Source organism: Protomyctophum bolini (assembly GCF_963924005.1).
Source record: "Protomyctophum bolini genome assembly, chromosome: 19".
Lineage (NCBI taxonomy): Eukaryota > Metazoa > Chordata > Actinopteri > Myctophiformes > Myctophidae > Protomyctophum > Protomyctophum bolini.
The window spans coordinates 32383368-32400064 of NC_137880.1; the positions used below are offsets into that span (position 1 = coordinate 32383368).

Below are 16697 nucleotides of genomic sequence, written 5' to 3' on the forward strand. Positions count from 1 at the left end.
TGACACGCCAGGCTCTTATATGACCAAGCGAAATTGGAATGTTTTTTTCCCCCGTTAGTTTTAGATCCTGTACCAAACACCAAATCAAATCATTATGCTAAGAAAAGTGACAGCCGTACCGGTAAATGCTTAGCTCTGCTTTCAATACCCTTCACATATTTAGCATGGCTGTGTTTCTGAGACTTAAAATAGATTTGAAAAGGGATTTAACTGCTTCCCCCATCCCTACTCTATTCTTGGAAACAATATTTAGCTAAGACAGGACGGGGCCCTTTGGAATCAGCTCAACTAAGTAGGGTTTAAGTTGTTAAAATAGATTTTAAAGGGATTTAAGTAATTATACAACATATCACGCACACACGCACACACGCACACACACACGCACACGCACACAACGTGAGAGATTTCAGTTGGGACAACTTGCTGGACTGCCAAGGTTGAGTAGCTAATGTTTGAATGCATATATTATACAGTATGTTGAGATTGACCATGACCGTGCAGGATGGAAATGAGCACAGACAGGATTTCCATCAACCCTGCTGACTCTGCTGACAAAACCTTGAGCTGTTTGGTTTGTTGATAATCAGGGAGATAATTATAGGTCCCATGAGTGCTGAAGTTCATAACGGGTCTTGACTTTGACGATGGAGAGGGCCACTATATTATTTACACACTCACTCCAGAGGGCCACATATTTGCATATTACTGTCGTAGCAAAAATAGGCGATCTACAAGCTCAAAACGCGTCGCAGTGCGAGTGTGACACGTTTTGAGCTTGTAGATCAGCTATACTTTGCAATTACTTTGCAATTTTTGAATTGGAATCCTGAAAAGTAACATTTATTTAATTTCAAATGCATTTACTTATAGTTATGTTAACTTGAACTAAATGCAACTACATGGGACATAAAAAAGACTAACATTTTAATACTAGTATTTACCTGAAATCAATAATATATCGTATATTAACCTGCGGGCCGCATTAAGAATTTCAAACAATTTCAGTATTATTATAATTATTATTAATTCAAATAGCTGAAGGCAGGTTGGTACTGTACCGGCATGGCATCTCTGCCGGGTGCAGTACTTGGTTCCGACACTATTATTGGTCCGACAGTCATTAGGCTGATCAGAATCACCAGCTGGTGCTGAAGCGCCAGCTGTATAGGGAACCATCCTGGCCTGGTGTTTCTCCTCTCGCTCACCAGGGAGTGAAACCTGGACTCTGCATGGCAGGGCTGTCCTCCTCCCTGAGCCAGGCTTGGAACCTCTCGGGGCACTTGTGTCAGGCCCACTTCAGCCAGCACCTAAATACCAGCTGCAGGGTCTTCAGCTGTGAGCCATCCTCCACTGATCTTTCTCATCCTTTAAACACCAGAACATCTCGGGATGGGTCAGAGGTCAGGGATGTCTCCCTGCCGCTCCCTGCAGCTGGAGTCCGTTAGTCAGGGTTTTTTTTCTTTCTCTACATGGCATCTCGATTCAAGTCAACCCAGCTCCTATCTCTCCTTCGCAGCCAGAGCCAGAAACGTCCCCCTTTCAGCTTCTTCCGAGAGATCCTTCTAGGACCTTCTTGACCTTTGCTGCCGGGAAGCCAATGTCCCTCAAGTAAGCGGTTGGTTGAGAGGTTGAAGGTTGAAGCGGTTGTTGCTCTCCAGCCTTTCTGTTGGCGTCCTGCCACTGAATCAGCATACCGTGCCTTTTTACTCTCGTAACTAACAGGACTCGCTTCTTGGACGATGCCGGGTCTCCGTGTGGTGATGGTGATTTCAATGGGTCAAGATCTGCTCTCATTGACCCGTCTTTGCCTGGAGCCAGGACCGATTGTTCTGGCCGCTTTTGGGCAGTTTTTCTTGGCTTGTCCTGCTGTTACAAACTGAACCAGCTGCCTCTGTTGGAACAGTTTCCAACAGAGACTATACTAAACATCACAGTATTCAATTCAATTCAACCTGAAAAGGTGGCTAAAAACAATTCAATTCTGTAATCATGAGTAACTATCAGCACTATTTAGTATTTATCACCGGTGTCATTTTTCACTTCACTTTGCAGTTGTTCCGTCCCCTGTACCATGTTGATCTGTTGTTGTTTTGTACTGTATTGTATTGTGTTTTTGTATGGATATAGTGTTGGGTGCACTGCTTGCACATATGCACACATGGCATCAACGCATGGTGTTTTGTGCTGGCACACTATACACTGTCTTTCTTTTATCTGTATTGTATTGTGTTTTTGTATGGATATAGTGTTGGGTGCACTGCTTGCACATATGCACACATGGCATCAAAGCATGGTGTTGTGTGCAGGCACACTATACACTGTCTTTCTTTTATCATTCATTTTTTAAGAGCCTGCCCAGGGACTACAGATTAAATTTAGCTTTGGCTATCTCTGGCCCATTTACATTGAGGTGAAAACTGACATGTTGATTAATGAGCTTTGTCCCTGTCAAACAAATAAGTATAGGGCACCATTTTCAAATATTTTCATATCATTTTAGCATTACATTTTCTTTTATAGATGATTTATGTTGATCGGGAATAGGGTTCATTTGTTAAATGGCCCCTCAAGCCCCATAGTCAAATCATTGTACAATGCAATATGCAGTCTCTCTCTTTGGGGTAGCTTAGTGCTAAACTGTATCATGTGGTATAGAAGCAACACGCTAAGCAGTTAACATTTCTCTGAATCATTCCGTGGAGATTTAAGTAAAATATTATGGATAGCAGCAGCATGGGTGCATGCTCATGCAGTCTATAGAAAAGAGTAGCAGTTGTATCCAAGGCCTCTGGGGGCGGAACGTCCCCACTGTTGTTTGCTGCTGGGGTGAAACTGAATAAAACAAGAATCCTATTGGATATACATTATACAACGTGAGTGCTGGTATTCTTTTCTATAGACTGTATCTTCCATAACTGTGCACCCGATACACTATTACATGGAATTATTGAACTGAGTGCTTGCCTCTTCTTTCTTCTTCAAGTTGCATGCTCATACAAACGGCATCACAAGGTCATATAAGTCAATCGTTCTGTTTCATTACAATGGCTGCCTGGCATACAGTATACCGCCATACTGGCGTTAAGAAAGTCTTCTTCTCCATGGTACCGCACAGGAATAATATATATAATGACATTGTTAAATTGTGATATTATATCACACATACTGCGAATGTTAAATATAGCAGACAGTCTCTGTTGCCCAGAAGGTAAATAAATACATGTACTGTATTTAACTCAGCCAGAAGCAGGGATCCCCCACCGGCGATGAAAAAGAGAGTGATCGTTTTGTATCAAAAGCAAAGCCGTAGATTGACGTACGGAAGGTAGATTTATTGGTGTCCTGTTGTGTTGTTTTCCAGTATTCTGCTGCATCATGTAGTGTTGACAACACATAGCTTTAGTATTCTATGTGTCTGAGAGAGCGAGAGAGAGAGAGAGAGAGAGAGAGAGCCATAGGACTTGATGGTCTAATTCCTCTCGCCTGATAGTCTGTTGTTCTCCTTCATAACCCAGTCTATGGTGAGGTTGAATAATAGTTGGATAATACACATCCCTGGTGGACTCCATATGCTGATGCACAACAGCTTTGTTTGCACAGGGTCAAAATGTATAATGTAGCCTCTGTGTCTCTATTCCTCTTCTGTTCAGATGTACTGTATCTCTTCTTTGGTTTCCCTCAGTCTATTGTATTTTCTCTCTCGTTCAATTACCGCCACCTCCTCCGCCCTAATTTCAGCCGACTTCTCTGTCCTCCTTTATCTCTCTCTCTCTCTCTCTCTCTCTCTCTCTCTCCCTCTCTCTCTCTCTCTCTCTCTCTCTCTCTCTCTCTCTCAGTGTCGTTCTGGCTCCTCTGAATCGTTCTTGGGGCTCGGGGCACCTGTGTTGATTTACTGTCAAATCTTCCAGGATTATCTGTAATCCCAGCGCAGTGAAATCTGTTTGCTGACAGCTGTGCTCCCAGTCTGACGTTACTGCTGTTTCCCCTCACATACACTGTCCTATATACCACAGAAAAAAGGATCTTGCCTTCTTTCCGAGAGGGAGAGAGAGAGAGAGAGAGAGAAAAAAAACCCCATTAATTTTCTGCTTGAATGGATTCCTATTGACAATTGTATGCTCCCTTTTCCCCCCGATGGTATTTTGTTGTATTTGACTATAATGTGGGGCGGCTTCCTCGTTTTATGGATTAGGAGGTTGGTGGGAGTTTAGTGGGGGTAAGTAGGTGTGATATTGGATATGTTCTCAAAGGGGCACCGATAGGCCATAACCCTGTTCTGTTTGTACAGTTTTCACACAGCGATGACCCTTATTGTACACTTCAATTTAACCACTTACAGTATACTATAAGCCCTATTGTATTCTCCAAAATATAAAAGTGGCAAAAGTAGCTGATTTACAAGCTCACAGGGCACCACGAAGCACAGCATTGTGAGCTTTAGATTTAAACTTTAACTTTAAACTTAAATTGATTTTGTCAAAAGATAAATGCTCCTCAAAGCATAGTGGCCCTATTTTCATTTTACCCCTTATCCCTCAACTTCATGCCTTCTCTCTCTCTCTGTCCTCTCTCTGTCCTTCTCTCTCTCTCCCTCTCCCTCTCTCTCTCTCTCTCTCTCTCTCTCTCTCTCTCTCTCTCTCTCTCTCTCTCTCTCTCTCTCTCTCTCTCCCTCCCTCTCCCTCTGTCCCTCTCTGTTTGCCGCTGGGAAAAAAACATTCAGTGACAGAAGTTCAACCAGGGTGATTTAGTTAACTTAAAAGTAAATCTGATACATCACTTTCCCATTTACAGTCGATCTTTCACTGTCCTTGCTCGTAATTTCCACCTCAACCTCTCTCTGTCTCTCTCTCTCTGTGTGTCTCTCTCTCTCTCTCTCTCTCTCTCTCTCTCTCTCTACATACAGTATATATAAATATATGTATATACTGTACATGGACAGTATATACAATCTAACCAGAAATGTTGCGATCATGTGGTCGACACACTACCCGTGTACTTTAGCGGCATGCCTCAGCCAGGAGTACTGCCTCTCCTCCACCCACATGAAAACTGTCTGACATAATGGTTTATCTTTTTCTCCCGGGTAATTGAGTTGATAACGGCGTTAATTAGCAATCAAGGCAGGTCGGCATATAATTGTCTGATTTACCTGAAATAAAGTGAGCTTTCCTTTAGCCGTATTCACTTGAGACTGATACGTGGGGAGCTTGGTTTTAATATGCATAGCTTAATCAAACGGCAGTCCTGAATGATACAGTATGCATCTGTTCCATATAGCAACATGTCAGCCATTCCACCATATAAACAAACCATCTATAATGTAATCCAGCTGCTCTATGCTCGACATACAGTACTGTTGGCAGGTGTTCAATCTCGCCAAGATATGAAGTCTCTATGGAATGAAGTTGAATATAAAATAGATACAATTCAATTTTTTTTTTGCTGTGCTATAGTAATGTAATCACCTCAGGTGTTCTTCATACTCCAGGAGGATGTTTCCTAGAATCAATGCATTGAATAACACGGTGCTCATCGTACAGTAGCACTGACCGTATCTTCCCCATAATGCATTATTTGGAGCGTTAATTAACAGAATGATAGTAGATGAGCTTCTTTCTTTCCCACTGGAGATGATGTATCACCGACGTTTTATAAATGGTGCCTTATATTATTGCGGTATATCAATACTTGCGTGCGCACACACACACACACACACACACACACACACATGCGCACACACACACACTGATTGACAGTGGATAACACTGCGTCCCCCGTGCTGTTCTTCTCCAGGTGGTGTACAAGAACAACGACATCCGCCTGGAGCTGTCGCGCCTGGCCCGCATCGTGGACCCCAAGATGAAGCTGCAGGGCGACGTGGTGTTCAAGTGCGAGAACGTGCCCACGCTGGACCCCATCAACTTCCAGAACCCCGAGTCCTTCCTGGGCCTGCCCAAGTGGAACACCAAGAGGGTGGGCTCCATCTCCTTCGACTTCAGCACCTCGGAGCCCAACGGCCTCATCCTGTTCACCCACGGCAAGCCCCAGGAGCGGCGGGCGGACGCCAGCAAGGGCACGCAGAAGAGCAACAAGGTGGACTTTTTCGCCGTGGAGCTGCTGGACGGAGGGCTGTGGCTGCTGCTGGACATGGGCTCCGGCACCATCAAGGTCAAGGCCACCCAGGCCAAGGTCAGCGACGGCGCCTGGCACCACGTGGACATCCAGAGGGACGGCCGATCAGGTGAGGACCAGAGTTGAAATCCCTTTTAACGTTGCTGTCAAGAAAGAAAAAGCTTTTAATATGGTTTAATATGCCTAGCTTAATCAAACAACAATTTTTAATGAAAGTCTGCCTTACATGCAGTTGTTACATAGCAACATGTCAACCATACAAGTAGAGAACATGGGCGAAAATAGCCAATCTAACTGCCTCACATTGTGATTGTGAGCTTGTAGATCTGCTATTTTCATTATCTAATCAATAGTGAAAGTGTTTTTGTGGGTTTAATAGGGTATATATTTACCCAATAAAAAGTATTTCCAAAACGTGAGGCTATAAATAACATAACACACAACATTAGATCCATTGGAACACAGGTAATTCTTTTCAGTTTTTATTTTATTTTTCAGAACATTAATATTTTTTGCACATGAATGGTTTCCACCCTATAGCAATGATATGCTATATTATTTCCCCCATGTTGTAGTTTTTATATTTACTTATCTGCTCAAGTACACAGCTATTCATCTTGTTGGCCTTATAATGTTTAGTTTAGTTTGTTCCGCTACTAAGGTTCAGCGCTTTCTTTTTCCCCGGCTCAAAGAGAGGTATTTAATATGCAAACAGTGAAACATAATTTTCCAGGAATAATGGTTTGCCCTCATTGACTTTCAGTAGGGTAATTAACATGAATCCAAATATTACCAAAACACTTATGCAGGTAATTAATTATGGATTGCCTCAAAAGACTCCCAATTTACGATAAAACAAAAATAAAGAGCCTAATTCGAATGGATACAATGTGCTTATTATTTAGTGACAAGCTCTTATTTTATTTTATATAGCTCAATATTTATAAACCCCATAGACAGATTGAACCACTTTCAATGTCACCATTTTTGCAAGATTAAATTGCCGATATCTACAATTCAAGCTCACAACGCATCGTGATGTGAGCTTGTAGATGGCCTATTCTTTATTGTAACACTGTAGTACGGTAAAGTAGGGCATTCATTTACCGGGGGAGGAAAGACAATCCCCAATAAAATGTTGAACTAATATGGAGGTTTCTCCCCCCGACAGCCACGCTCAGAGGCCTTACAATTGCAGCTGCAGTAACAAAACTGCACAAACTCTCATATTCGAAATCACAGCGATTTCAGCCAATCGCTGTATCACAGCCGCCGCCGCGGCACCGGCAGCGAGACGTTAGGACTTAATCCCAGCGGAGTAATCGCTGCGGTGATTTATTGCCAGGACGAAGGCTCACTTCTCTCCTGATAGCAACTGACTCCATTTCCCCTCAGTTTGCTCACGCCCGTGTGTCCTGTGACCCTCCGAACACGTGCTGCAAAGCACACAGAAAAGTATTGGAAGAAGATTGCATTAGAGAGGAAAGGTTAGGGAACTTCTGTTGCCTGGAGCAGTGAGCACAGCACAATCAACACATTAGGTAGGATTCACCAGAGAACTGGTGGTGTGCTGGTGTGTGTTACAAGCCTTGTGTTATATATCAGGTTAGAACAGCCAATTTAACCGTGTGTCAGACTTCGTTGTGGTGATTAATCACCGCCCTTGCCCCTGTTCGCGATAACCGGTTTGGAAAGTGGGATATTCACAAAGAGGGGAGGCAATGAGACAGATATACGCACCGTATATGGATGTATGGATATAAGGGCTGGTTAAGGAACGGAATAATCACACTTGTGTGTCTGGAGTGAAATGTTAATGGAAAATTCAAGTCTATGCCTGTGGTCGCCAAGCACCCGAGGAAATATGAGCTCACCTGAGACTCCATATTGAGTTTAATTGACCCTTCAAATAGAGAAGAATAGAATACCACACACTCGATGTGCTGCAGCTCCATTTAGAGTATTTTAATTACCAACATTTCGACAAGCTGTCGTTATCTGGGTATGCAACACACAAACATCTGCATTGTTTTTTTAGCCACTTAAACCCTCTCAGACGTACAAATAATAATAGTAATAATAATAAATTAATAATAATAATAATTGACATGACTCAGCTCTGTACTTTTTTTCCCTGTCTGACCAAATATCTTACCTTTTGTATAATGTTCCCCCAGAATATGGAATCATGGATGCTGGGTTTCAAGTGGTTAAAAAGCATTATAGTCCACATGGGTGTGGCTCTTCCAAATAAATCACATGTTCAGATCAAGTGTTCACAGAGCAGGTGTGATCCACTCCCAGCTGCAGCAGCTAAACAAACACCATACGCTTTCAAGACAGAATACACAACAATATGACAAGACAAAGGAACTGTAACAACAAATAATAAGCGAAAACAACATGTTTAACCTTTGTTCTCTGGACTGGTTAGACTTCCAAGCTCTGTTAGAGCAACTACACAAGCCTCAACAAGTGGTAACTACTGTACTGTATCAGACTAATGCTGTTATACATCAATCTTGTGGATATCAAATAGCAAATATTCCATCAGAAGAATGAGATAAATGTGTACAGATCCTATAGTATAGGGTGAGTACATCAAGAGAAAAAATGAAATCAAACTCAGCATTTAACCCAAGGGACATAAGGGTCCATAAATTATGGATTCTGAAAGACTCTCATTAAGCAGGAGGATATCCACCTCCTCTTCAATACCTACCGTACGAGTTTGTTATCACAACTGTCAAATGTGTGTTTTTAATTCTCAGTTATTCTAACATCAAATTTGCAAGGACAGGCAATTAGATAACAGCTTTAGTGTGACAAGTAATTATGCACTTAATAGGAACAGGTTTTAATTTACTCTTAGCAATGGCTGCAAGACAGGTTCTAATAACAGTGTGAAACTGGGGGGAAATCCAAAAGCTAACTCACTCAGGGTTCTTATCTCAAATGAACTTTTGCAGCCAACAACTTTTTATATTGTATTGTTTTTTTCCTCAGAGGACAGTCGAAGCAACCTCTAGAAAGTCAACACCAATAGCATCACTGCAATTCCTCTCACAAATAATGTATGAAACAGCTCTGATTGTATCAATAGCTGTGCAGGCTTTCTTTAGATTGCAGAGGAGGACACACCAGGCAAAATGTCTCAAATGACCGGAAAAGTAATGTTACTTTCCTTAGATAGTAGTTGAATGTCATACATTATACAACAGGTCGTTTCCAGGAAGCAATCTGATTGGTTGAAACGGCTTCTAGCCATGGATCAAACCAGCACCATTCACCACCTAATCAAAACAAAGAATTCAGCTGCTCTAGTTGCTTGGGACATTTGTGGTCGTAGTGACTACATCTGTCATAAAAATATATATTTTATCAGCGATTTTTAGTTTTAAGAGTAACTGTATAATTGCAATATTACACGAGAGGGTGTGGTTTAACGTGATTATTGCCACTTCAGTGATGCTTGCGGAACCCAAAGAACAATAATCATTTTAAACCACACCCTCTCGTGTAATACTGCTTAATTCACATACCCGCATACACTATGAATGTATGGGGGGCAAAGTGTGGATCTCGGCAGCATCTTGACCGCTTTCCTCTCCGCCACAGGGATCATCTCGGTGAACAGCCGCCGGACGCCGTTCACAGCGAGCGGGGAGAACGAGATCCTGGACCTGGAGGGGGACCTGTACCTCGGCGGTCTGCCGGACAACCGGGCGGGCCTGGTGCGGCCCACCGAGCTGTGGACCGCCATGCTCAACTACGGCTACGTGGGCTGCATCCGGGACCTGTTCATCGACGGACGCAGCAAGGACATCCGGCAGATCGCCCAGTCCCAGAACGTCACGGGCATCCGGCCCACGTGCAGCAAGGTGTCGGGGAAGCAGTGCGACAGCAGCCCCTGCAAGAACCACGGCCTGTGCAAAGAGGGATGGAACCGCTACATCTGTGACTGCACCGGCACCGGGTTCTGGTCCCACACCTGTGAGAGAGGTGAGCGCCCGCCCACAGTCTGCCGTCTCTCTTTCTCTCTCTCTGTCATTTCTGTTGCCTTGCAATGTTTGGTTTTCTCAAAGTCGACGAGTGTGAAACTGTATTGTTTATGTCAGCAGCAAACGTTTGATTGATTTGTTGCCAGAGGGACTTTTTTCAGAGACTACCTGTGTTACGACGGGGAACACAGCTTTTATGCTGACAGCTGTATTCGGGCCGATCAAGGCGATTATGAGAATGTGCAGTGTTGCTGTTCGTCCATGCATTTGAGGTGGTCGGAGCAGAACACAGCTCGTGCTGTGAAGTCTTTTCTTTAGGGTAACTTAAATGAGGTGTTTATCCAAGGCCAAACAATCAGAGATGCTGCCATTATCAGGTCAGGTCATCCACACTGAGAAATGGTATCACAGTCAATACATCAGGCTTAGTTGCAACTGTACTGTAGCTTCTCCCATGCCATGTTAGTTGATGATACCTCCTTTTTAGCTGCATGGTTTGTTGAAGGGAAGAAAGTGTGACTTGGGACTATTCCTGTGTAACATTTACGGAAGCTTTGCTGAAACATTTGCTTTTCTGGCAAGTGGAGGTTAGGGAAAAAGGGATGTGTTTTTTTTCCCCTCCGGAAGATCTTGCTGTTGGTGAAATTGAACTTGTCTCCAGATGAAATGGGCTCTTCTTGTCTGGCTTTAACCCATTCTGACCTGAGATCAGATTAAAAAAATGTCTTCTACATCCTGACAGTTTTCTGAAAAAGCTATGTTTCTATGTCAGTCGTTCTTCGAATTTTCAAAAATAGCAGACCTACAGATCTGCTATTTTTCAATAGCTAAATCATAACATAATGCTAACACCAAAAGGGGTTCCCGCCCAAAATAGGTTAAGAGCTTGGCCGCATTACGTTTTTAGGAGATGGAGGAGATAGGAAGACTGAGCTACTCTATATGGGAGAGGATGCTATCAGACATATTGTTCTGCTAGATTATCCACACAACCATTTCAAAAATATTATATTGTACAAAAGATTTGTAGGTTCAGTTTGAGGTTCAGAAGAAGCCTTTAAATACTTTTTTTAAGGAACCCGATGTAAAAAGAAAGAAAACCCACTTAGTGGAGGAATAATGACATTTTTTTGTTACCACCTGCAGGTGCCTGGGTGAGCATGCACTGAGCCCGGGACAGAATAATGAAGTGTTAATGAAAAGCGAAAGCCTCAGGACAGCATTCACAGTCAGGAGCACTGCAGCCACATTGGATAGAGCACTCGAAACAGAAAGTCCTTCTGTTTTGTAGACAATGATTTTAGAGGGGCATTCAGGGACACACACACACAAACACACGCGCGCACTGTCGCACACTCTGTCCTGGGGTTTTTATGTGGGTAATATGTGTTTTTTGATATTTTAGTATTTCCAAGTGTCTGATTCACAAGGAGGAGCAGTGCACCAAAGCATTATGGGAATTGTAATCCATGAAGGAAGTGAGCCCAGTGTCGATGACATCATGGACACTTGGGAAATACTAAAATATCTAGTAAAAACACGCATAAAAAAACCCAGGAAAGTCTCCCAAACATCATTAAAATAAGATCTGTTTGCAAAATGGGTGAAGTGTCCCTTTAAGCACAAAGAAACTAGAGCACACTAGTGGAACCTCCGTTACGGTTGGGAGTTCGTACCCTCTAGCATCAAAGGACAAGTGTCATATGGTTACCAATCCCAAGCCTTTCGTTCTTTGAGCGTGCATATGATTAAATGAAAATGGGGCATTATGAGGAAAAGCTGCAGCGTTTTCATGATTAACCCATTCTGAACGGGAACCCGTTTTGGTGTTAGCATCATGTTATGCTTTAGCTATTGAAAAATAGCAGATCTACAAGCTCATAGCGCGCCACCGAGTGGCGCGCTACGAGCTTGTAGGTCTGCTATTTTTGAAAAATCGAAGAACGACTAGACATTTTTAGAATCTGATCTCGGGTCAGAATGGGTTAATCAGACCAGTGTGTCCCCAGTGGAAACCTGGTATGAATCTGATCTCAGGTCAGAATGGGTTAAAGAATAAACAAGAGTTCCCCTTGACATCGGACATAATACATGCTTAGTTTTTTTTCTGATGGGACTCGAGGCCGTCCGTTTGAGTTAACATCGTCTCGCTGCCTGACGACAGCGCATGTCTATTTCATTAACGTCGTCGTCTCGCTGCTTGACTACAGTACAGCGCATGTCTATTTCTGTAGCACTCCCAGACTGCAGTGTCTGTACCATCTATTAACGGGGGGGCCGTAATGCGGCTATTGCCTGATTTAGCTTGACAGTGCTGTGCACCGAAACTTTGCAGAAATACTCCATTGCATGTCAAAGTCCTGTATTCAAAATGTACTTGAATAAAAGTACATTGGCATCAAAATATACCAAAAGTAAACATACTCATTGTGCAGAAGTTTTCAAATGTTTCAAAAACCTTTTGAAAATTGCATCTACATACATAAGTAGATCAGCTATTTTCAAATGGTCGAAATGTAAAGTGGTTAATGTATGTTTTGTAATAGTAATCAAAATCTACAAAGTAACTATAGTTTCCAAATAAATGTAGTGAAGTTAAAACTACAATATTGCCTCTGAGAGTGGAGTAGACGTAAAAGTACTGGAAAATACCTCAAAGTAGTAGTACAAATTATTACAAATACCTCAAAATTGTATATAGTACACAGGGCTTAAAGTTCTCATTCCTGGGGACGGATTTCAGTCCTGAGGGTTTCATAGGGGTCGTTTAATGAGATCAGTGCAGATGTGCAAAAAATCCTTTTCAGTCTTGGGAATTTTTTGGGGCTTTAAGCCCTGAGTACAGTACTTAAGTAAATGTAATTAGTTACTTTACACCACTGGGCGTAAGGGCCTCCATCTCCACCAGTATAAAGGGAACACATGTATTTTCACATTACCGCTCTCCTCAGTCCGGCCATCCATCAATCCTTTTGTCTGCCTGTCCATCTGTCTGTCCGTGCATCAGTCCGTCCGTCTACCGTCCATATATCTGCCCGTCCGTCTGTCCGTCCGTCATGCCATCCCTCCCCCTCCTCCCTATCACACATCTGTCTCTGAATAGAATCCACTCTACGGATCGTTGAGCGGTCCGTTGACGCTGTGTGACGCGCGTCCCACAGCAGGGTGGAAACACACGATACGAAATTCCCGAGTTTAACTCGAGAGCATAAACATGAATCTACTCTCTCAGTTTTAGAGTAACACTCGCTTCTTTACTGTGTGACGACTGGGACATGATAGCCTTTTGGGGCCAGAACAATTCGGTCAGCTTTTATGAGGTGACATGTTTTTACTTTGCACAGTAAGTCTGAGGAGGCTGTAAAAAGTGCTGACAGTGACCATTATTGCCATGATATACCATATTGTACGCGGCGTGGGTTTTATGGTCCAGGTGGTGCCGGGACTCTAGAAGGCCGGTTTCGCTGCCAGCATGTTCTGTTGTTTGTGTGGTTTGATGTTGGAGAGCATCAGACGAATTAAACACCAACAGTTGTCGAGTTGTCGAAATGAAATTGCCTTCAGAGGTTGACACAGACCAGAATGTTGTTGGGATTAGACAAAATTCAATGTTTCTGTTCTGTTTCTGGAGGTGCATTGATGGAGCTACACGCAAAATAATAATACTGAGCACATTTCTATTGTGAGATGTCAACATCAGAGTTTTAAGTGTGTGCGCGTGTGTGTGTGTGTGGGTGGGTGTGGGTGTGTGTGTGTGTGTGTGTGTGTGTGTGTGGGGGTGTGTGTGTGGGGGTGTGGGTGTGTGTGTGTGTGTGTGTGGGGGGGGGGTGTGGGTGCGTGTGCGGTCGGTCGGTCAGACCTTCATCAGGATGAACTATTTTAGGTATTTTAGGTATTTGGGAAATTCTTATCTTTTATAATGAAATTTCGGCCATAATGTTGCAATGTGCAATATAGGGACACCGGGTTGAAAGTGGTTAAAGGCGGTGTGTGCGTGCGCTTGCGTGCGCTTGCATGCACGTTTGTGTCGTGCGTGTGTGAGCACGTGCGCGCGCGTGCATATGTGAGCAGGTGTACGTGTGTGTGTGTGTGTACGTGCTCTCAATGACTGCTGCACTTAACTCAACCACACCCTTCTTCTTGCTCTGCAATGAAATAATGCAGGTCTTTCAGCCGACTGACGAAGGCAATGGTCCAAACAGGAACTTGTAAAAATGTCAACGTGCATCTGGAGCCAGAGTGTGCAGTTTCTCCGTCTTTTGTATTGGTAGAGAATAATTACCCATGTTGGTGGTTGAGATTGATTAGCAATGTAATGTAGGGGCAGTAGTTGACGCTCATGTGCTTTAGGGCGCGTCAGGGAGTGTATCAGCGAACCTCTGACATGTATTGACACCCAGCGCTCCGTATTGATCTGAAACACACTATACGGTATACAAAAGAGAAGGCTGTTAGGATGATGAGAGAGGGGAGGGGAGGGGAGGGGAGGGGAGGGTGAGGCTGTTCACAAAATGATCGGGATCAATGCTCTCACAGGGAGAGAGTCTCTGGTAATCTGAGGTTAGATTTCTGAAAGCATTGTTGGAGATGTTATTGGGTTTTTTTCTGCCGACTCCATTGTATCGCCGATATATGATTTTGTCAGTCCTTGTTAATAATGATCTGATCTGCCATTGTATAATTCTAGTTCTTTTTAACAGCAGGCGAACAACAGCAACTCTCAAATCAAATCAAATCAAACTTTATTTGTATAGCACCTTTACAACAGCCAAAGCTGACCAAAGTGCTGAACAGAGTAAAAACAAGACAGTAGAGCATAGCAATATAAAACAATGAAAAGAGCCAATAAAATATTAAAACGGAGCATACAATAGCACAGAGCAGGAAATCAATATACAGGTAAATCAGGTGCAGTTAACCCATTCTGACCGGGCACCCATTTTGGTGTTAGCATCATGTTACGCTTTATGTATTGAAAAATAGCAGATCTACAAGCTCATATCGCGCCACCGAGTGGCGCGATACGAGCTTGTAGGTCTGCTATTTTTGAAAAATTCGAAGAACGACTGACATTTTTAGAATCTGATCTCAGGTCAGAATGGGTTCATCAGACCAGTGTGTGTCCTGTGGAAACCTGGTATGAATCTGATCTCAGGTCAGAATGGGTTAAAGGCGAGGGAGAACAGATGAGTTTTGAGGAGGGATTTAAAAGCCCCAGGTGACTCGGGCAGATCTAATACGGAGGGGCAGAATGTTCCAGAGTTTGGGGCCCGCAGCCGCACAAGCACCATCAGCCCTGCTCTGGGCGATAACGACCTCCTGGTGGGCGTTCCTGCTGTCATTATGTAATGTAAACACATCACCGTTATGCGTGGAGAGGGTAAACAAAGAAACACACGAATTTGATTGGCTATCGTCGGACGATGTCGTCCAAAGATAAAGAATCTTTGGAATATTTTTAGAATATTTTCATGTTTTTGAACGAAGTTCCTCCGCCCACATTTGGACTATCGTCAGTATAGTTGTCGGGTCCCATAGACAAATAACGCACTTCCGGAAAATACACCAGGCTGTCGCCAGCTGTTAAAATGTACGGTTGGAGCACCAGACTCTCACTATAGCTAAAAAGGGGGGAATTCATATTTTTTAGCCTGAGTTTGGCACTAGAGGTAATGATGGCACGGGGTCACTGAAATCATGGTCAGCGTTCATATTTCCAGGAGGATGAATGTAGCGAGCCGTGGCCAGATTCATCTGCTTCTTTGTATTACTGTATATCCTGGCTGCCAGTAACCAGGCTGGGCTGACAGTGTGCCAACGGCAAATTTCCATTTTATGTTAAAATGTAATGGACAGTAAAGTATTCTCTATCTTTATCTTTATGCATGCACTCAACAGATTTCATGGCCGTCTGCCCACAGATTTTAGGGATGACTTGACGTCTTTTGGCCTAAGGGTGGCACTAGAATAGAGGAAAGGACACAGGGTCATCACAATCAAAAGGCGTCCATCCTCCAGGGAGCATGTAGGTCCACAGGAAATTCCATGGCAATAGAGCCAGCCAGCTGTTGTTTTTTTTTTCAAGATATATTGTTTGCGAACAATGGGTTGGCTAGACAGGCCAACATTGCCATCCTAATGGCCAGTGGAGCTAAGGCGGAGGTGGTCTTGGCATGTACAGCAGCTGTCAGTCTAGTGAAAGGGAGTGTGTCCGGGTCTCAGAGCGAGGGGAAATAGCTTTTACCGGCTAATGAGTGAGTGAGGGGGAGCCGTTAGGTTCCCAGACGGCCTCTCTTCCCACTCAGCTGCGGGAAACTTGTATGACTCAGAGTGTACAGATGTAACCATGATTACATTTGTACACTCCGAGTTATAATGAAATGGATAAATTAACACTAAGGATTTGACTGTGTAGTGGTTGTTGTGGTTATACTGGAGGGGAGGCATAGCATTGGTTAGACATAGCATTGGTCCGACTGGATTAAGGTTGGTGAGGGACTGTGCGTTAAAATGACCGGATTAAGGTTGGGGAGGGGTGCGTTCAAACGACCGGATTAAGGTTGT

At 43.5% G+C, this 16697-nt stretch overlaps 1 protein-coding gene across 2 annotated transcripts in view; it reads left to right on the forward strand.

Moving 5' to 3' along the window:
* The window catches only part of nrxn3b (neurexin 3b), a gene marked incomplete at its 5' end in the record, with an annotated part of 388331 nt that overhangs the window by 113986 nt on the left and 257648 nt on the right, over positions 1 to 16697 (forward strand). For both annotated transcript variants that reach the window (XM_080791154.1, XM_080791155.1), the window contains 2 exons: positions 5794 to 6241; positions 9751 to 10134. In XM_080791154.1, coding sequence (XP_080647280.1) covers positions 5794 to 6241; positions 9751 to 10134 — 832 coding nt within the window. The remainder of the gene's footprint in view (positions 1 to 5793; positions 6242 to 9750; positions 10135 to 16697) is intronic.